Genomic DNA, 23284 nt, shown 5'->3' on the forward strand with positions numbered 1-23284 from the left:
CTTTGTAGTGTAATTGTAATACATTTGTAGTGAAATACCAGCTAAGACTGTAGCCTAGTGTTTTAACTAGAGTTTTCATCAATTTCAGTGCTTTCAGTATAAAATATTGAACACCATAATGAATGGTTATTAATTCTGAGACTTTTATGAAACTGATCTAATAATCCACCCACACAGTGAAAGTCTGACACAATTTCTAACCATCACGCATCGCATTTAGTCAGGGCTGCACCGTGCTACTTTAAGTCAAGTACACTTAATAGTGAGTTACGAGAGAATGCAAGTTAGTATGCAGTTTTTAGTGTTTTAAGGCATTTTAACACTTTCTTGATTCCTATGAAAAAATGAAATGAGATTGTAAGCGAAACACTACAAAGTACTTTATTTGTCATTGTCACAAAAACAACGAGACAGACTAGGCAGCATCAGACAGTTAACATTAACTGCCACAGCTAAATAATAACAAATAACAACTAATAAATATATAAATAAATATCCCTGAGTAAATCAAAAAAGAGTGTGTATGTATGTATATATATACATTGAGGTGCATCAATAGTTTCAGGGTAGAGTGTTTGAGTAGCCTTATTGCATGAGGATAGAAGCTCTTTGCCATTCTGGAGGTGTGTGCTTTTGTGGATCTGAACCTTTTTCCTGACTGGAGTAACGGGAACAGATGATGGGTGGGAAGGGTCCGTGAGGATGCAATTTGAACCCTCCAGGCAATGGGAGGAGGAGATGGAATAAATGTCGGGCAGCTCTTCTCCGATGATCCTTCTCGCTGTTTTAATCAGCCTCTGGATGGCTGTCTGCTCTGCCTTTAGTGCAGCTGGAGAACTATACGTCCAAGCAGAATGTCAGTACACTCTATAGCACAGCGGTAAAAGTTGCTCAGTTCTGTCTAAATTAAAAGCTCCTCAAACATGTACACGTATCTTAACTGTTTTTTTTTTGTTGTTCTTTTACTTGGGCTCAAGAAACCACAGATAACCCCTGTTTCCTTGGACAGTTCATACAGCTGTGGGCGCCAACCTCCATATTTCAATGTGTTTTGTGATTTGTGTGCATGTCTGTAGCTTCTGAGACATTCCTGCATCACTCATTGAGTCTGTATGTTTCTGCTATAATAGTAATTTTGCATAAAGAACCAGTGAGAAGTGTTGTTGTGAAACTAGCAAACTACAAACTCAGCACTGATAAAAGCTTGCAAGCATTCTAACTGGTGCATAAACTGCATGGCTATTTGTACTAGTTCATCGGTATTTCACATGACCATATGCCATCAAAATAAATGATGATGATGATGATGCCAAAAGTGGTTACTTATGAAAATGCCTCAAGTGGAAAAGTGTTGCTTTAAATTGCTCATCCCAGTGTCTATCTGCTACAAGTAAAGAATCTCAATTGGTTTGCCATTTAGATTATTAAAAGGCATGCAGCAATTTTGCTGTTTGAGAAGCAACCACAGAACCCAAAACAATACAAGGAAGAAGAGATTAGAACAGATCAGGGAGCAGAGCAGAATAAAGAGATTGAGCTTGCAGAAGGTTATGATAAATGTCATGATATCCAGATGTGAATTTGTTGTCATTATTTGTTCTGTTGCATTGTGGGTGTCTGTGTGCCATTTGAGCCAACCCCCAAAAAGTCTGGATATACTACCAAGCTGGTCCACTTTGGTTTAACTTGTGAAAATTAAAATAGTCTTGATAAGATCACACAAAAATGTGTTGCAATGGTGTGTGCCGCTGATAGAGAGACACGACAATGGTCTTGAAATTTCATTCAAGCTGTGCATTCACAGCTGTGTCCATGGGAACTAAATCAACTGATAATCAGTCCTCTGTCCTACTCTGAGCTCGGTCTGCATTCTTAACATTAGACAAATTGGTTTCTCATGGTAAACTTTATGCTCAGTTTAACTCAGTTTAACCAGGACAGAACAGCCTATTGTTATGGCTTTAGGGTCTGTTTTGGACATTATGGTTCTCACTGTGGAGCCCTGAGTTAGATTATTGTTCTGTAGTTGCCATAGCGAGATCATTGTAATCTTTAAATTTGAATCTTGACATTCAGCAGATACCATGTCCTATCAAAAGGTACATGAGGTTGAATTGAGTATTAAGATGTGTGTTTTTCTTTAAATACAACAACACTTTTACTGATATAACCATCTTTAGAATGGGGGGGCGGGGGCATTGTTGCAGTGATTATGACTGTGTTTAGGCTACGTCATTTTCAAAATGGTTTAACACGTTTCTCACAAGCATGAGTAATATGAGTATTGCTTCATCCATTTATGCCTATGACGATAGTTGTTCGCCTCAAGTGAAGTAGAATGAATTGTTTCCATTCCTCTCTGTCCCTCTCCCTGCATACTGGTAGGCAGAGATGTGACCACTCAGGAGGCAGTTGACTCCATTTGAACTGGAGTACCAGAGGAACCTGTTTTACTGGAATGCAGTGAAACTGACTGTGGCATTGTGACGGGAATGGCTCACCCAGACACTGCCAAATCCCTACACTCTTAAAGTAAAGATGTGCATTCTCCATGTTGAAACCAGAGGAAAAAATATCCTGAAATGTTATGTATAAATGTCTTTGTGTTGTGCTGTGAATTGTTACTCTGTTCTGTGAATTTCTACATTTGTATCGTTGTGAGACTCCTTAATCACTGCTATATAACACAGCACTGGTTGGAAGTTGTATACCTACCGATTGCTCTCTGTGTTCAAGTGTGCCCTAATTTCAAACAAAGATCCATTCGATTGTAAATGCTGCTTCTCTTTCGCCTACAACTTGTACAAACATCAGCCAATCACATTAGGGTGGGGTGGCTGGTGAGGGTGGGTCCAGAAACATTGAGACCAGGGTGTGGCCCAGAAACCAGGTGGGTGTTGTCTCCAAACTGCATTCATCTGCTCTGCTTTAAAACTAGGAGGTAGTGTGTGTCCCTCCCTGGGTCTGTCATTTCTCAGTTTACTCTTGTCAGTGTTAAGACGTAGTTCTGGCTGTCTCACACAGTAAAGGCATACTGATTTTTGGAGGAGCTTTGCTAAAATTAGGAGGATATACTGGCTCAGCCACACTCATTCATCTGTCTTTACAGCCGTTCTGCTCCATCTTCATGTGAGTTGGTCAACTGAAACTCTGTTCAGCTTTCTGGAAAAGGCTGGGGACTCCTAGTGGAACTATAACAGGTGAGTTTTCATATACCTTTGTCACTACCTGTTTCACATTTTGAACAGTACTTTTTTTTGGCTTATCTTAATAATGATCCTTTTTCCGTGTTTAAAGAAACATTTACTTTTACATTTGAACCCATTCAATGAAATACCGCACGCACACTCACCATGTGTCAAGATTTCCAGTCTTCAACCCACCGGTTGAACCTGCTCTGCATAGTCATAGCTGATTATGCAAGCTTTAACGACCAACTCTTGGAAAATGGTGACAAAACCTTTGACACAAGTCAAAGATATTTGGATATCAGCCAATCAATTAAGTATTATGAACACACCACGAACACCAGCATTTACAAAAAGTACTAATAATTATCAGAAATATTGAGTGCTATAGTTAATACTTAATGTTAACTGCTGTGTTTCAGTAATTTTAGTCAATTGACCCTTCATCTAAAGCATTATATTACTTTACAATCACATTTTGTTTAAGAGTTTTCTTGAACTCAGTAAGTTGGCCTATATGATAACACAGTACCATAAGTTAAGTGTCATGTCATATCATGGTAAAGTGCAAAAGAAAAAATGTCAGAATGGACTGTAAATGTTGTTGTAGGGATACCAGCTAGCTTTGTTGTGCTATATCTGTATGTCTTGAGAGATGCTATTTTTACATGAATTAGCTGAGTCCTTTTAAAATGGAATACTTTGCATTCACTTTGACCTTCCTGACTGTTGCAGTTTATTGCCTGCATATGTATAGCAGGTCTACAGAGCCTATTGGTGTTCTGGCTGTATTGGTTTACAATTTCTTAACACTTTTTACATCCAAGGTTCACATTGAGCATCTAAGGATGCAGCTTTCCCCTCCTTCCTTAGCCAACCTTGCCAACAAGGGTGGTTCTGGGTACAGCAACTCCCTTGTAGACACATGTCTCTTGGCTAAAATGCATGACCTAAGGCGTAGAACAATGTAAAACGAAATCTTAAATCTTTTTTTCTGAGGTAAAGCTAAACGTTTAAGCTGTAACTACACTGGTGGAGGCTTTCTATTACAAGTTAGTTCCTACCAGTGTGATGATCCCTTATCAGACAGACTGCTCTGTGATTGCTCAACATTATGTCATCATGATGATCTTGTTGTCTTTCAGTGGTGATGTTGAATCAGAACCATGGTCTTTTCTTCAAGTTTGCCTATGCACAAATGATTTTTTTTACCCTTAATGACATCTGGAATTACCCTAGATTTCTGAGCTGTTATTTCAACCGTATTTTTAATTCTGTAGATTTCCATCCAGAACCATCATGATCCAAGAGATGTTCTCAAAAGTCTTGCAGTTCCATGACACTATGCGGAAAAGAACTGGTAAGGGACCCCATAGCCTTGGATATCTTGTGATTGTGTGCTTTGTTGTGTTCCACTAAGTGTGGAAGAGAAGGGAATACAAATCATTTAACTTATTGTACACTGTATGTAATTTCTTTGTGCATGTTATTTATTTGCTGTTAAGCACTTTGAGCTGAAATGTTTTGTATGAAAGTTGCTATACAAATAAAGTTTTTATATAATAATAATAATAATTTATTATTATTATTATTATTGTGTGACATGCTATCCATACTTTAAGTAAAACTGAGAGGGATTACTGCAGTTTTTGCTATTTGTTATTTTGATGCTAATGATGTAATATTGCAATTATTCTTAGATTATCGTATGCGAGATTATCCTTTGATGCAGAGCCCCATCGAGATGACACTCCTTTTATTGGGTTACATATTCTTTGCCCTCTACGCCGGGCCGCGCTATATGGCAAACCGTAAACCCCACGATCTCAAGTCTGCCATGATTGTTTATAACTTCAGCATGGTGTCTTTCAATGCTTACATTGTTTATGAGGTGAGTGGCTGAATAATTTATTTGCAGAGGAACATGAATGTTTCATTTTTTGTATTTGGAAATGTTTGCATGTTTTATTTATTGTATTGATTGGTGAAAAAGTCCCATGCTTCTTCCCATTCCATAGTTTTTGCTGTCAGGCTGGGGAACTACATATACCTGGAGATGTGATCTCTGCGACTTCTCCAGCAGTCCTCAAGCCCTTAGAGTAAGTAGATCGTTTGCCTTCAAGCTAATTAATAGAATGATTGAATTGAGTTAGCATTGATAGACATTTTCTTACAAACTTTCGCAACCCACTGGTTTACAGTACAACCACAAGTATCCACTGTTCTTTACCCAACCCTTTACCTGCTGTACCAATAGTATTCATCTTATTGATATTTTATGCTGGAGGAGATCTGTAAACACCTGACCTCCATTTTGCCAGTGAAAATAGCCAACCAACTACTCAAATACCTAAATTAGTGACTCTTTGCAGTATCAACATTACTCACTTTTAACTAGCTTTGAGTTGATTTTAGTTAACCCATTTCCCCCAATTTTCTTTCTGATAGCAGTAAGCTGCTGAGCTTCTAAGAGTCATGTCTGTCATAAATCCAGTTGTATTGTTTCGAGTCTGTAGGTGACCTATTGTGTAAGGATATTAGTCGTCTTTTGAATTCTCATTATAATCAGCATCAACAGGGACGTTTCAAATGTTGTTCTGGTTCACCTGTAATTGACTTGACCTGGAGCAGATACAGGATAAGATACGTGAGATGAGATACGTTTTGGTAGGCCTACTCAAGATTAACATTCACATTCTCTATGCAGTGATTAGCACATTGATACCCCATTGCGTTTTTTAAATGCAACTAACCAAGCTAGTGACCATCAAATACACTCAACTGTGATTTACTTGTCAGATGAATATTGAGAGATGATTGTTGCAGTTCTGCATTACAGTCACCAACTCTATTTTCTGAAGCATCTGAATTTGCTCTCTTGAAAAAGAAATGGTCAATATATTGAACCCTCCTTATTTAGGCTACTCCAACTCCATTTTTATGTGGTCCATAGTGATTCATGGCCCTTCAGTTTAATTCCTCAGTGGAGTCTATCTCCTAGGCGAGGTATGGAGGAACATGTGCTACTACCACATACCATGTAGAACTGCAAACATGCAGGTTAGCATGTTTAAGAACGAGGTGTGTTCAAGGTATTCTATTAACGACATCAATCACTTAAACGACTGATTCAGTGAAAAGTAAACAGTTATTTAGATTCTATTCCAACCAGTTTTGAGTGTGTCTTTGCCAGTTTGGTTCTACCATATTCTGTATCAAAGTTCAAGTAATCTTTCTTTCCAGATGGTTCGAGTGGCGTGGATGTTTTACTTTTCAAAATTCACTGAGCTATTGGACACAGTAAGTGACCCTTTTTTAACAATTTATTTGAATGTATTTATTGTGATTCAACTTTAAATGTCCCTTATTGTGCTTAATATTTGTTTCCCATTATCCTGTTTTCCTGGTTTGCTTATAAATTAAACAGTATTTTTCCTGAGGGATGTGACTATTGAATCGGGTTGTTATTGTTTACTGTTTGATTTAATGTTATTGTTTGGGCAGTCTCACAGATTAACTAGCCTTTTGTGATTTTCAGTTTGACTTAGTAATGTTAAAGTTAAATATTTGGGGTGAATCATTTTTAGTTAAGTAGCCTGAAAAATAATGGAATGATTAACTTTTATAATGATTGCGTATTTGTCTGCATTCAGTTGCATATTGGCCACTGTACCTAAGTATACTAGTAGTAGTGATGGTTTGTGTATATAGTTTTCTTGCACAATATGTTAAAGGTAGCAAAGAATGGAGGTACAGTCCAGTCAGACTAGCAGTCTGAAATCTTCCATTAGGTTAGTGGCTACATGCCATTTCCTCTCAAACATGGATACAATTAAAAACCACTTTTGCTCTAATGTGTGGCTACTGAAACATATCATTTCTGGCACAGTTTTGAAAGAATGGAATAGTAATTGAGTCACCTGAAAGACCAAGATTCAAAACATTTAGTGGTTCCTGATTGTGCAGAGGAACTGGTCAGAAATATGTATTTTTAGCATCTGGTTATGTGGATATTTAGTGACTTTGCCCATATCTCATTCAATATTCACTGTTTCAATTACATTAGAAGTAAGTGGTTGACAGAAACTATAAATGTGACGATGTTTCCAACAGGTGTTCTTTGTGTTGCGGAAGAAACATAGCCAGGTCACATTTCTACACATTTTCCACCACTCTTTCATGCCATGGACCTGGTGGTGGGGCATCACAATAGCACCTGGTAGGTTTCATGATTGGCTTCCCACTCCCTACTAGTATTAGTTTATTGCACTGAAAAAAGTTTCCAAAATCAAACTTTCCAATATTTACTGTACATCGTCTGCTCAAAGGGGTAAAAAAGGGATGAGGTACAGGGAGGCAAAACTTTGAGGTTTCTTTACCTGTGATGGAACGTATTCTTTTCTTGAAACTGAATTTAAGTAGTCCAAAACTTGAGAAATCCATGATGTTAAATATTTGGAAAAAGTTTGCAAAAAGATTTGCTTTAAAGCCTGCAGTATAGTCTTTAAAATCTGGTAAAGTATTTGCTTCGCATGTAAAGCGAGACTATAAATACACACACTATCAGTGTTTCTCCATGAATCTTGTGCAGTGCTTCATTAGTTGAGCTGATTTTGGCATAAAAATAAATAATCTGAAGGAAAATGATCATGTTGTCTCTTTTCTTTTAGATGGGGGAATGGGTTCATTTCATGCAATGGTGAATTGTGTTGTGCATGTCATCATGTACACCTACTACGGGTTGTCTGCGGCTGGGTTCCAGAAGTACCTTTGGTGGAAGAAATACATGACAGCCATCCAATTAGTAAGTATTCAAACAGGAATGAGGGGGTGATCATGAATGGTGCTACACAATTAGTTTGCATTTTCTAATTCTAAACCCTCATTCTCCATTTTCCCTCTTCTCCTCAGACGCAGTTCGTCCTGGTTTCTGTCCACATATCTCAGTACTATTTCATGGAAAAGTGTGACTACCAAGTCCCCATTTTCGTCCATCTTATTTGGATCTATGGTTCCTTCTTCTTCATTCTTTTCTCCAATTTCTGGTTCCAGGCCTATACCAAGGGCAATAGACTCCCTGTTCCTAGCCAAGAAGAGCCAAAAATGAATGGTATAACAAGTGATGGAGACACCGCCAGTAGTAAACAACAGGAAAATGGTTCCACAAACCACCTGAATGGATTTTGCCAAGGGAAAGTGAAAGAAGTGTAAAACCTGAAGTGATGTTTAAACTGGACTTGATAACGTTTCCAACAGTCTTTGTATTTCTGAGTTTGTGTCAACTGTTTTTTTTACAATGCACCTTATGCACAAGAGATGAAATGACAGAATGGATATGAGTTGGGTTCCTGTTCCTTACCTTGTAATTTATTAATGGGGGCCATCTATTGACACTTCATCTCATTTATGAATCTCACTTTTGTAAAATGTCTGTATAGTTCCATTAAAAAAGATTTTGTAAATAAGTGTACTGATATTTTCCTGGCTGACTCCGTTTTATTCTGCAAATACCACTGACCTTTTTTCATTGTAACAAGTTCTTTTTTTAATAACTTTTTTAGTCATAGAATATGTACCCTGGGTGACTGCTCACAAAAGAAATGTGGTGGAGGATCTTTTTTTTTTCTGCACTTTTTGATTGCTTACCTTATTTAAGGTCCCACTCATACTTAAGGAACCAAACTAAGCTGTCTAGCTCTGCCATAAGGACCTTATTTCAGCTGAAGATATATTTCTGCTTTTTGATTGCTTTTTGTTGCTTATGTTTTCTAGACTATTAATTGACTACCTGTAGTTTATATAGCCATTTTGCTCACCATAAATGTACAATTGAGGGCACTCTTTGGGTGGACTCACAAGTTCACGTGATTTCTTGATTGGTGGGATTTATAAATGGTTTATACGTGGGATGGATTTGGGACAATCAGAAGCACATTTGAGAAAGTGTTGTACATTCAAATATAGGAAAACTGCACACCCTAATGAGATCCCTGGGATTGTTATCCCAAATAGGCCAAAAACAGGTAGTGTTTAGAAAAGCAGCCTGTAGTAGGGTTGTCATGATGGCTTGAATTACAATTTACAAATATTTATGAATATGAACAGTATAAATATGATTTCAAATTCATATTACTTAAAATTAGCCTACTAACATTATAATGTATTTTATTATTAAATGTGTTTTAAAGCATCTTGTGCTTTCTGGGCATGTGAAGTTAGACACCTTCAACAATGCACTTTTTGGTTTCTCTTACTCTCCTGTGGATGTGCGGGACAAGCCTTGCCCCATATCTTTCAAAATAGTCCTTTGGGCAGGTGTAGAAGCTTACAGTCCTCTGTGCAGGTGTAGATGCTAAAGATTCTGCCGTTTGTCAGACAGCACTGGAGACGGTGACCACTCAAATGCAGCTCGACTTGTGTGTGTATGTTTAATGGAAAAATGTATGTGTCGTACATATGTTGCATGTGTGTTAATATGTTTTATCCTCTGAAACGTGTATGAATCCTTTGGCTCCTGATTCTCTCTTTCTAGAACTACAGAGTTACCGTTTTTTTCTGCATATTGGTAGCAACATCTAGATTTGTGTTGAGATAAGACAACATTTAGTTACAAATGACTGACTGAAAACAACCTTTTTTTCATTTTGGGCAATAGCTCGACAACCCTTACACAGAAAATTCAGAAATGTATACAGCCAGTTGGCCTCTAGGAGGCGCATGACCCAGCTTATTACAACTCAGTGGTGCCACCTTGTGAATAATATTCAATGCAAGAATCAGTTTCTTGTGACTTCATGAAAGTTGACACCATAGATATCCTATATAAAGGCTAGATGTCTCACGGTGAAGTCTTGAACGTCCGCACAGGAGGCCAACTTGCGACAGGATAACTTCCTGGAGGGATCAGTGGTACGTTAGGTAACGTCAGTGATCTTCACAATCGTTTACACTCTTGTCTCGCTGAAATCTTGACGGATTTACAAAAGTCATTACCGTGGTCATAATTCTGGATGCTTGAACATGTTGAAATGTGCAGCTTAATTGTGTATCACGGCTAGTCTACTACTCAGTCATTTTACATCAATTGGCGAGACATAATTGCTCTTTCTTTTCAATATAACTTAAGTTGCACATGATTTCCAATCAGGTTGGTTTGTTAAACATCTTACATTATGATTTCGACAGGAAATTGCTGATTTTATTGCCAGTGAAGATGCCAGACTTTTGTGCAGCCTGCTCTATTGAATGTTCCCTCGAAACGAGAACCCGTGGGATCACCTTTATTTTATTATATCAGTAATATTGCTTTTATAAAGGTGATAATAACAGTATACATTTATCTCCTGTTGCCATTCTGTATGCTGAGTTTTAGTAGCCTAGATATTGATTTTACATAAATAGCTTGTGCATGTGTATTTATTGCACTGTTTTGTTCAATGTTATTTTCATATGAAACCCCATATTTATGATTCCTCATACGTATGCAGTGTCATAACTATATATCTTACGTTTATAACAAACCAACCCGTTTGAAAATCGGTTGAAAATTGAGCAAGTTCTGGTTATTTAAAAAGTATGTACCACTACCAACACAATAGCCCCTTATACATGCGTCAATGTAAAGCGGTTACATTGCGCCTACCATGATAGAAACTCGCGAGCGTGTTACAATTGCCTCATGTATAAGGGGTCTAGATGTAAACCGTTAGTTTTTCCGCCGATCGTCTGAGCCTTTCGAGAGAGGTGGTTTACCACGTTAATTCGTCTTACAAAAGGGCGTGTCAAATCAGGCCGATGTGTCATGGGGGAGGCCGTGCGTGACTGGGGGGAGACGGTGACAGGAGGCTAGAAAGTTCACTCCATCATCTCTTTGAAATTCCTTATTCCATGAGTGGTAGGCTACAATGACTGGCTGTTTTAAAATATAACTAATAGCCTAACGAAACAAAATAACCCAGGAAGTTTCATCTTCGACGTTAAGGCTTCTTCCAATACTGACAGCTGACTCATAGCTTGCAGGTTTGCGGGAGACGCGACATTTGAGGGATGTCACTTAATTTAAACCTTTTTTGCTTCCGTTAGTGTGTGTGTGTGTGTGTGTGTGATAGAGACAGAGAGGACTCAGAATAGCATCTACAGTGTCAGGATTCAGGCGCTCTCGCCTGGCTTCTATAACGCGCCCTGCTGCACTGAAGGAGCGCTCACTCGCAGCACCTGTTGCTGGAACGCATATAATTCGTTTTGCAAGGTGCTGTAGTCGTGGGAACGACTGGCCTGGTTTCTCCCAAAAGGAAAGTAGATTTTCCTCTGCTGATCCCGCGTCTGTATGGAAGTTTGTAGAGAGATTGCCGGGGAGTAAAATGCTCCCTTTCCGTTACGTCTGCTGCTGGCTAGTAATACAGACAGCCGGAAAGGTTAATAAACGGAATGAAATAGCTACACATTACACACGCTATGTTTTAATAAAAGCCACGTTACTCACATACTGGTTAACACTGTTTGTTACAGCACATAAATGTTTGTCGCTACATCCAAACTGCGTCACCGTTGTCCCTCCCTGTGCTCCAGCCGCACCATTTTGCTTGCAATGTGAATCATTTCATTGAAATATGCTTATTGGCATTTGTTGCACCTTAATCATTTTCTACAAACATGATATGCTATGTATGGTGTAGTAGACTGAGACTCTATTCACTACTGCACAAAAACTAGACACGTTTGAAAAACTAGACGTTTGCAATGAAGTAGGTTAACTTTCGCCAATATCTCCGTAAGGGAGATGGGTTATGTGCTCAAATTTCCTGGGATCAAAGAAGACGTTAGTATTCATGTGCAAACTAAAAATCACGTCTCAGGATTGCTGCGCATGCAAGTTATTTCGGGTGTCTCAACTGTAACTAATACCACTGTCATATAATTATGAGTCCAGTAAAAGACGGAGCAAACACAGTTTTCTACCGTTGTTGAAACACATCCACGCGTAGACTCGTTTTCTTTCCATCCGAGAGTGGTTATTCAAAGAAAATATTAAGCACTATATGCTGATAGAAAGAAGGGAACTTTAAGCCACTACACTGCCTGTGCCCGATGCGGATCCACGTTGATGTTGTTAGTAAACAAACCAGGTGGGAGCACATCTCCGTGGTCTTTGCGCATGCCCGAGGCAATGTAACCGCTTTACATTTTGCACATGTACAGGTAACGACAAGAGCCGTTTCCCTTGAAAATCTTCACACCTACACGCGAATACGATACGATAAACTGATCTGATCTCAGTGGCACATGTATAAGGCCCTAATGTTAAGGGTGAAGGCCGACTTAAGGCTGATTTAAGGCTGATTCATGCTTCCTTGCGTAAGCGTAAGCGCAAGCGCAAGAGGCCGCGCAAGCCCCTTGCGCGACCCTTGCGCGACTTCTTACGTCTTGCGTGCGTCGGCCCCTTTTTCTAGACTTGCGTCATTTTTTACGTAAGCCCTTACGCGAGCCTCGCAGCCTGCATTCTATCAACGAATGATACGAGATGAGGTTACTAAAATATTCTGCATGTCTACTCAGTTTTACAGTGCTTCCCAAGTAAAGGTTTGAAAATAACTTTAAGCTTCAGACTTTCTGTTAGGGAACCTGTTATCTATCTGCAGAGCAAATGTCAGGCTCATACAAAAACATTAACGTGAATTACTTGATGCTAATACCTAGCGCGGTGTCTATAGGATTTTCCATATACGTTAGCATTAAGCTAACGTATTTTCTACCACAGTAAAACATGCAATACTATGTGATTGTTTTTAGAAAACGAATGTTACGTGATGAGATTACTCAAATGTAGTCTGCATGTCTGCTCAGTTTTACAGTGCTACCCAAGCAAAGGTTTGAAAAGAACTTCAAGCTTCAGACTTTCTGTTAGGGAAATAGCTTTCTATCTGCCAGGCAAATGGCAGGCTCTTGACAACACGTGCAACCTTTGGGAGCATGAACTGCACCGAGTAAATTTTGCGCAACCGTTAACCCCCAACGCTGTAGCAAGCAGCCGCCTTTATGCTTGTGGACGTTAGCGTAAGCGCAAGCGCAAGAGGCCGCGCAAGCCCCTTGCGCGACTTTTCACGTCTTGCGTGCCTCGGCCCCTTTTTCTAGACTTGCGTAATTTTTTACGTAAGGTCTTAAGGCGGCTGCTTGGTTCAGCGTTGGGGTTAATTGTTGCGCAAAATTTACTCAGTGCAGTTCATGCTCCCAAAGGTTGCGCGTGTTGTCATGCAGTGGCGCCTGCAGCCGTACGGCTGTACGCACTGTGCGTACCTTCTGCTACGCGAGAAAAAAAAAAAGAGAGAGAGTCTGAAATCATGCGCTGAGCCTGGCCATTGTGCACAAGGCACAAACAAACGAATAGTGATTAAAGCACAAACAAACGCTTAGAAAAGTTATCTGACAAACGCTGGTCCCTGCCCGACCCAGGCATTGCCATTGTAATCAAATATTATGAACGCATATTACAATAGGGAAACTGCAGACAGAGGGGCGGGCAAAAAATTGCGGTACTACGAACTCCCTGTCCAAATTAATGGAGTCATGTGACTTATGATCAGCATCACTGATATGCAGGGTTTGCTTCAGTATCTTACGCCCCTCGTCCATTTCCAACAATGTATGGCAGGAAATAAAATCGGAGTACGGACAACTAATGTTCGTTGAGGATGCAGAGCTGGAGCTGTGGAAACAGCTAAATGAGTTACAGCCAAATCGCAGTGAGCTTTGTTAAGCCCTGGAAAGTTCTGCACATTTCTACCCAAACATTTATTGCGTCTTGTTGACAATGCCTGTTTCCACAACGTCTGCTGAGCGGTAATTCAGTACAATCTTAAGACATAGCCTATCTACAAAGTACGATGACTGACAAAAGACTGACCGGACTTGCTCTCATGAATATTCACACAGATTTGGAACTCGACACTGAAAAACTACTAAAACAATATGCAGAAGGAGAATTAACTTAAATTAGAGGAGCAATGCGTTTTGGCTGTAACCCATTATCTGCGCGCAAGTGTTAATGTGCATTTTTTGGGGGGGGGGGGGGGGGGGGCGTTGGTGGGTCTGTGCGTACCTCACAATTTTTTTCTGCAGGCGCCCCTGTTGTCATGAGCCTGCCATTTGCTTGGCAGATAGAAAGCTGTTTCCCTAATAGAAAGTCTGAAGCTTGAAGTTCTTTTCAAACCTTTGCTTGGGTAGCACTGTTAAACTGAGCAGACATGCAGACTACATTTTAGTAATTTCATCACGTGACATTCGTTTTCTAAAAACAATCACATAGTATTGCATGTTTTACTGTGGCAGAAAATCCGTTAGCTTAATGCTAACGTATATGGGGAATCCTATAGAGACCGCGCTAGGTATTAGCGTCAATTAATTCACGTTAATGTTTTTGTATGAGCCTGACATTTGCTCTGCAGATAGATAACAAGTTCCCTAACAGAAAGTCTGAAGCTTGAAGTTCTTTTCAAACCTTTACTTGGGAAGCTCTGTTAAACTGAGTAGACAAGCAGAATATTTTAGTAACCTCATCTCGTAACATTCGTTGATAGAATGCAGGCTGCGAGGCTCGCGTAAGACCTTACGTAAAAAATGACGCAAGTCTAGAAAAAGGGGCCAACGCACGCAAGACGTGAAAAGTCGCGCAAGGGGCTTGCGCGGCCTCTTGCGCGGCCGCTTGCGCTTACACTTACGTCCCCGAGCATAAATCAGCCTTGACACGAGCCTCGCAGCCTGCATTCTATCAACGAATGTTACGAGATGAGGTTACTAAAATATTCTGCATGTCTACTCAGTTTTAGCTTCCCAAGTAAAGGTTGGAAAAGAACTTCAAGCTTCAGACTTTCTGTTAGGGAACGCTTATCAGTGACCTTTGACCTCTAGGTGGCGCTGTAATTACAAATAAAGCATTTTGGCCTGTAGCTGTTGACGTGTTTGGAATTTCAACTTACTAGTGGGATCCATACATGCTCTTGGAGGTTTTTAGATTGACACATGCAAATATGTGACATTATTATAATTGATTAGGGCGCCATATTGAATTTAGTCAAAAACACTAAAACGCAAACACAGGTCACAAATTTGATCTGATCTTCACCAAAATTGGCGCAGACCATGCCTTATAACCGTATTAGTTTATGGAACAATTGATGAAAGCGTTCGCCAGTAGCAGCCAATCGAATTAGGCGGCGAAGCCGCCAAACAGGAAGTGAGCTCATATCTCGGCAACCCTGTAATGTATCAAAACCAAACTTGGTAAATGGACTGCTGACCCCATCTGGGGGACAATCAATACATTTGGTGACCTTTTACCTTAATTTAATCCAAACACTAAAAAGTTTGCACAGGTTGCAAAATTGATCCAATCTTCACCAAAATTGGCACGGACTTTCTACAGACCATGCTTTATCACTGCATTGCGTTCTGAAAGCATTCGCCTTCAACAGCCAATCGAATTTGGCCGATTCGCTGCATGAACCCTCCATCGCTGCTTGCAGCTATATTTTTTATTTATTTTTTTATAAATGTATAATGTGGTGCCCTTGCTACTGGAAAGATCACATCTTAACTGTATGAATTTAAGATTATAAATACCATGATATATCAAAGTAGCCTGACGATGTCATACTCATAATTCTAGTCAGAATATGAGTCTGAGACCGGACTATTGGGCTGTGATTATGGGGCGTGTTTCAACGAACCAGGAAAGAAAATTCCTCTTCGCTGAATTGGATACCTAGAACCAATCAGAGCAACGTAGTATTTCCATCTGATAGATTAAACTTTTACCTGATCCCGTAGGAAGGACGGCAAAAACATCTTTTCAATCGACAAATGCCTTGATCGCGTTTCTCTGTTCCTCTTTCAAAATGAATGCGCTGTCATATCTGTTGATGTTACTTAATTAGCACTCAAGGCTAGAAGCTACCATTCGTTTGAATGTTTTTTTTTTCTACGCGTTAGCATAACCTATCAATAATGCTCTAGAGTGCTTCAGTTAAGACCCATAATCCTGGGCAACACTCGTTTTGCGTATACACAACTAACCGAGTCAATGTAGACATATAAAAGTCGTGTAGATAGCTTAAATCATATAAAATATGTCCCACTAAGCTTCCGAGACGGCGCCATCTTTGTTCGATGTATACCGGTATTCTCTCTATATCTGTCCATCAACGTATAAAGCCCGCCCTTACAATTTGAATGGTCAGATCACTTTTCGGGGCCGTTTAAACCCTCCCAACTAACTCGACTCCAGACTGAATCTCCAGACCAAAAATTTTGTGGGCGGAGTTCAGGCTGGTATCCAGGCTAATATCAAAGTGTATTTTCTTGAAACAAGATTAATCATCTTTTACAAATGACTTAACAGCTTAAAAACCTTCTGACTTGTCAAGAAAGCTTGTTTAATTTAAAATACCACTCAAAATAAGATCTTTGACCAATCAAGATATTCAAGACACTGTCTTAAAGCAAATCCTTAAAGCTCAAGCAAATACAATCCAATGGGAAACATGTCTTAGATGGAGAGTTTGAGGTCCCCCCCACCGTTCGTTAGCCTACTAACCGGCAACTGACATCTCATTCAGAAATGTTAGAGGCACAATGGCCACACCCAAAGCAAACTTACCAATACAATTTTCTCAAAATCAGAGTTTTTGAGCATTCTAAAAAGGTGTCAAATATGCATTGTCAAACTAAAGGAAGCTATAGAGCCAATGAGGTACGCCTACACTAAATTGGGATATCAAATCAAGTGTTCAGCCATCAAAGCACTGAAAATGTGGGGATTTTATACTATTGATCACAATAACCTTTATACTAATCGATCACAATTACTTAAGTTTTGGTTTGTCTTTGGTTTCTAAGCTGGACAGTTTTTGATTGTGCTCCAAGTAAATTATTCTAATTTGATGCAATTGCCAGACCAGCAGCCAAGGTTTTTGGACATAATCTATCACTTGACTTTGGAAACACTTTTTAAATTTTCTAAAATTGAAAACATCCAGCATGTCAATAAATATCCCCATTTTTTTTTTTCTTTTTTTAAATAAAGCATTTGACTTAATTTGTTTCTTTTCAACAGCTTCTGGATGTCTTTTAGGAAGAAGTCCCTTTAAATACTTGTAACCAACCAAAGGAGTTACAAAATATTGTGCTCTGCAGCAACCATCATTTTTCAGCAAATAAAATAAGCTTGCCCATGTAACATTGTTGAAAGTCTGCAACAATATTGATCCGAGTCCCTCATATAAAACCACGTCACCAGTTGGGGACATCCTTTATTGAAGAAAAAAAAAGATAATAATATTTGTACAAAGTGTCAAAAGTATTCCTGCAGTATACATAAGCACAGGCTGTAGATCTAACGAATCGGCTGATGGATGATGCTGCTGGTGGGTTGCGTAGTCTTTTTAACTGGATCTTTTTCGAAGCAGTTCCACAATCTGACCGTTTCATCAGCAGCCACACTTGCCACTGTGGAGCCATCTGGACTGAGGGCCATATTCAAAACTCTGCCTTCATGGCCTAAAGGAGCAGAATGAACACATTGAAGTGAGAACATTGGTGGCTTAAAATACAAACTTTGAAGTAAAACATTATCTTTTTTGATTTTTACCAAAAAGATTTAGTTTAGCTAACTGTCCAACCTACCTTCAAGCTCTGCCACTTTGGTGAGAGAGGGATACTTCCATATAATTATGTTATCATGAGCAAAGCCATGTGAAGAGATCAGCTCCTTGTAGTTTGGTGCAAACAGCAATGAGGATATCTATATTAAAAACAAATGTGTGAAGTCAAGTGATTTCATATCTGCAAACCAAGAACAGAAAGGCCACAGGGTAGGAGCAACTATGTGTGTGTTTGTGGAAATAATAAAATATATATATATTGTTCGTCTCAATTCAATTATAATTAAGGATCTGACAGAAGAGGGTTTCCCCAAATAACTATGCCTCTGGCACCAATCCTCTCCTAAATGCCACATGAAATCATGGCTGAGTATGGCTACTGCTTCTGTGTGTCAATGTCTTAAATATAGAATTTGCTGATTTTCTGCATAACCTTCCATCATGTCACTGTCCCACAAGGTGTGGATTTTAGCATGCAGGGAGCAGGCAGCCATGGATTGACATGCAAAACATGTATAGAATTATTACAGATTATCACAGTTACCCTTTATTTTACCTGAGAACGTGTGTCCAGTGCACTCATGCAATTCCCACTGCCAACATTCCAAATACGTATGTGTCGGTCACTGGTACCACCACCGGATGCTAGGATATTTGTTTGCCATGGACACCATGCCAATGCCTAGATGGGGGAAAAGCAAAATATAAAAGTTCTATGAATAAGAGCGGACTCATTGAAAAATATTTGGGGAAAAGAAAGGATAAAAAAAATCTTCCAAATCAAAACACAGCAACATTTTAATTGTTCACCTTAACAGCTCCCTGGTGTTCACTGAAGCTCTGGACAGGAGCTGTCATGTTGACAATACCCTCCTGGACACCTGGCCAGACATACACCATGTTGTCATTGCCTCCACTGGCTAAAAACCTTCCGTCGGTGGACCACTTAAGCCCACAAACCTCCTGGCTGTGGCCACTTAAGGTACAGATATGGTGTTCTGCTACACGGACATCATGATGATGAATGTGACCAGACCTTGATCCACTGCAAAAGAAGCATTTAATTAGTGTAAAAGGTAATCCCAAATGCTGACACACAAATCAGCAGCAATACAACTTATTAGTGTGTGCGTGATACTGCTTTCTTGCTTTTTTTCCCCCACCACAATCAATGCATATGGTTAAACGTAGGGCCTAGACACATGCAGAATATGTGGAATTCCTCAAAGAAATTGGAGCAAATGGCAAGTTGTGGGTACTTGAGATGGTGAGGAGGGTAGTGATTGAAAACAGCTGCCCTTTGGTGATATGGTCATCAATAGTTTCATGCAGAATCTGGTGTAGAGCCTATACTGTACATCTCTATTCACCCTGTCTGAAGCACTGCTAAAACTTTCCAGCTTCCAGTAGTAACTGCATTGTGCGAGGGTGTGCCAAGCTGGCCAATAGGTTAAGGCACTAATAAGGATTGTGTTACGAGAGTCTCATCTTCTAACAAAGAAAAAGAGCTTTGCATTAATCTCACTTATGTTGAGAGAATAGTAGTCAATGGGTTCCTAGCGATCATCTTTTCAGCATATTTGACAGATGACTGTACCTTGTAAGGACGTGGTCATTCCAGGAGAGACTGCTGACTCTGGCTGTGTGACTGGACATGCTGCGTAATCGTTTCTGGTGTTCCACATCCCACAACTACAAATAAATGTTGGTAAATTTACATTTACAGAGCATCCTAGGTAGACACACTTGACAGTCAACCAATTCAATTTGCTGGCACAAATCAAAACAAGGAACAGTTAATATACCTGCACTTTACAATCACTGGTGCCTACAGCAAGAAAAGTCCCATCTTTGCTCCACGATACTGAGCTGACGTAATCATCTGGCTCCATTCTCATCAAAAGCATGATGGTACCAGTGGCCGCATCCCATAAATAGACTGTGTTACTAAGGCCCACAGCCAATATGTTCCGGCTACCCCAGTCCATCAGATGCAGATCTGTAATGAGAGTCATAAGTTCAGTCATTAGATGCAGATCTCCACAATGTCATAAACTCAGTCATAAAAATAATAATAATAATAAAAAAAAAAACATATCAAATAACTACATGTAATGAAGAATCAAGTTTATTTAATACTGATAAACTTACAGAAATCATTGCGGATGTCCGGGGCATCAAGGATACGCTCTGGGACAGTAGAGATGTATCTGCTTTTCTTGGAAGAGGCCGGTGTGGGCACTTGACTGTAGAGAACTTTTAAATTATTCTGATAACCTGAGGTGAGAAAATGAGTTTGTTAAAAACGTGGCAAAAGTGTACTGTCCATTTGTTTTTACAGTATTGTTATAAGATGTGATATGCACACACAGTGCAAGTAATTTGCGAAATCAATAGAAAATAGGAACCCTGTATACATGTACAAATAAATGTGTGTGGAAACGCAAATCCATGTTGCGTTTCTCCAAACACGGGGTCTGAATGTTCTAGAACGGCCTAGTCAACGCTGCAATCTGAAACCTAATTATTTTGGGGCACTGTTTGAAAACCACATATCAGAAGTACCGTACTATTAATCTGATTGTTATGAATTCTGCCAAGAGAAGAGAATATATCACTGGAGAACATGTCCAACGAGGTTACATGCTTACATCAAACGACTTAACGGCTGTTACTGCAACAAAAGGGTTCACACCAAATATTAAAAGTACATTCTGCGATTCTGGTGGAAAGTTGTTGATATTTAGCCTTACTGCCAAACAAGTTATCCCCCTTTCTCTGTGCTCTTAAAGTAACATGTTCCATCAGCTGAAAGAGTATGGCTAAATATGTATTAAAATATGCACTTGTGTCTTACAGAAAAATGTGACATCTTTTGCCAGGCTCTCATCGTGTCTGGGTGTATGTGTGCTGCACATGAAATATCCGAGTACTAGTTGTGTCGACAGATATACCTTCGGGTGCATTGAGTGGTTTTCCACTCAAGTGCAAGATCTTTGCCTCCTCAAGGTCATAACCGTTAAGGTTCATTGACCAAGCCTTTTGGTTTTGCTGCCCAAAAAAAAGACGACATTTTTGATCAGACACCAAGAGACATTGAAAGCATTTCCTGATCTAGTAAAGGTAAAAAAAAAGGGACTATACCGTTGATGTGTTTGCCTCAATCGGGTCATTCTCCTTGGACAGCAAAAAGCTTGCCACATCCATCTGTTTGTTGTTTCGAGTGGGGATGTAGCGGTCACCACCTACTTTCGAAGGTGTAGACTGAGTTTTCCCAGTTTTACCTAATCAAGGGGAAAACAAACAGTCTCTTACCAAAGGAACCAGAAACTTGCTTTAATATTCTTATGGAATTTCAAATCACTTCTTTGAGTATACCATTCTTGAGTACACCATTCTTGAGTATACCTGGCGTTTTGCTGGGGGTCTTGGATGTACTGACTGATCGGTTTCCAGGTGAAAGAGCACCTGGAGCCTTAGATGACGATGTAGATGCTTTCCTCTGCCACCTGGCCATTGGAGCATTTGTAATTGGCATGTCAAGCTTCAGAACGTTGTGAATGTCGTTCTCGAAACCAAACTGGGCCATGGTGACAATGTTTCTCGATGTTCTGAGTACAGGGATGAAAACACTTGCAATCTTAAGCACATACGATAACGTTTACCAAAGCAATGAAACACAAACATGTTTCGTATCTCGCAGGCATGGACCAAAAGTGTAAATATTGACCGTTAGGCTAGTTGGTTAAATGATCGTTATAAACATTTAACTGGAAATGGTGTTATCTGTGTTACCCATCATTCCCACCGACTTAAGTTTGATTGGTCCATCCATAGTAGTCACTAGATATCCAAACAAACCGCTAAATGCAATCATAGAAATGTGTTAACGTAACATATCTTGGCTGGCTAACGTTTGCTAAAGCTGCGTAGCCCACCTAATGGTAACCGGAATGTTCCCTATTTAGCAGACACTGATGACACAAGGTTAATATCGATAATGTTAACCCTCCGTCATCACGCTGTTGCGTAGAAAGTTAACGTTAAGGTAGGTTAACGTTAAGATACGGCAATTCAAAGGGGTATTAACACGGCACCCGGAAGACAATAAACCTTAATGTCTTGGCTTTGTTTTCTCGAAAACAAGCGTCAAGTTTCTCAACATTACATGATCTGTGCGGTTAAGTCGCGAACAATCCTGCAGGTAGTACATGCAACGTTAGCCAATCATAAGTGTAGCTTAATCTTGATTAGTTTGGAAAAAGCAGAGACATTTGAGCAAGCAAAGATAAATTCGCGTCAACGTTCTTGAAACAGGAAAGATCCTAGCATGTGTTAACTAGACAGGCAAGTTGGATACTTATTTGACTTTTTTACTCACCCCGATATGTGGTGAAACAGTATCAAAACTATTAAAACTTAAAATAATCGGAAGAACTTCACAAGTCTGCAGCCTTTCAGGTGTGGTTTCACTGTGGTTGCTTGATGCTTCGACACTCAGTTTAAATGACTGAAATGCGTTAACGTGATTGGTGAATTCAAACCAAATCGGCTTCTTCTTCGTCTTGTTTTTTTGGGCGGTCCGCAAACAACTTAGCTATGATGCATTACCGCCACCTTCTGAGCTGGAGTGTGAGTCAAGATGACTACGTGACCAAACAAACTCACTTCAAAACACACTTCGCTAGAATTTCCATGTAATATGGTTGTTTGTTGTCTTCAAGATAGGAAATCCTATTAATATTCGCTAAAAGCCTAATATATGCCTCCCTTGATGTAACTGGCCATCACAAGTGTTCTCACAACAACCACGCAGTTAACTTCCTAAATGGTGTTTTAGCGCGACCACAATAAACTTATCCAAGCACCAGGTCTTAATAATCGGGTACGCCTGGCATGCAGGTGTAATATACTAAGTTGTAATATTTTCTGATGAAAAAAAAAAGAAAAGTAAATTTTGACACCCACTCTACAAGCTCTTCACCAAGGCCCCTTTTTGGGGTACAATAGCGGCTGGCGGAAACTGCCAATTCCGCCCAGTCAGGTTGTCTAAACTGGCTCTAAACAAAATTATCTGCAGAGCCGTGGACTTTTGAACTTGGGTGTGGCGAAATATTCGTCTCTGACAGGGAACATTAGAATGCGCCAATCACAAACCATCATTGCCTAAGTGTCATTTATTTAACTGCATTTATATTATATTGCTTTTATTTGAAGAGTGGAGCATCATGTCTATGTCTTTGAGTTTTTGCTCCTTCTTTTCCCTGTGATATTGAGGCCTCTGGGCCTGTCTAAGAGTTCTATTAAAATCTCAGTGTTGAGCATGTGCGCCTCATCTCCTTCATTTTACGGACACACGCGTGACAGGGTCTAAGACTGTTGAAGTGATTTTCATTATTGATAATAGTGAAGGATAGAAAGATAGCTTACGATTCCTTAACT

At 39.6% G+C, this 23284-nt stretch overlaps 2 protein-coding genes across 2 annotated transcripts; one reads left to right on the plus strand and one right to left on the minus strand.

The window, feature by feature from the left end:
• Positions 1–4487: 4487 nt before the first annotated feature.
• elovl1a (ELOVL fatty acid elongase 1a) lies at positions 4488–8399 on the plus strand (the record flags this gene model as incomplete). Its single annotated transcript, XM_080857134.1, has 7 exons — positions 4488–4548; positions 4889–5079; positions 5207–5287; positions 6432–6488; positions 7302–7407; positions 7859–7992; positions 8100–8399. 7 exons carry the CDS (start codon positions 4488–4490, stop codon positions 8397–8399), a joined length of 930 nt encoding a protein of 309 aa, XP_080713260.1.
• Positions 8400–17574: 9175 nt separating this feature from the next.
• On the minus strand, positions 17575–21431 carry cdc20 (cell division cycle 20 homolog; the record flags this gene model as incomplete). Its single annotated transcript, XM_080856445.1, has 10 exons — positions 17575–17738; positions 17865–17982; positions 18399–18524; positions 18653–18887; positions 19440–19534; positions 19648–19841; positions 19994–20119; positions 20797–20893; positions 20987–21126; positions 21251–21431. 10 exons carry the CDS (start codon positions 21429–21431, stop codon positions 17575–17577), a joined length of 1476 nt encoding a protein of 491 aa, XP_080712571.1.
• Positions 21432–23284: the final 1853 nt, after the last annotated feature.

The sequence above is a fragment of the Sprattus sprattus genome (genome assembly GCF_963457725.1).
Source record: "Sprattus sprattus genome assembly, chromosome: 18".
In the NCBI taxonomy this organism is placed as follows: Eukaryota; Metazoa; Chordata; class Actinopteri; order Clupeiformes; family Clupeidae; genus Sprattus; species Sprattus sprattus.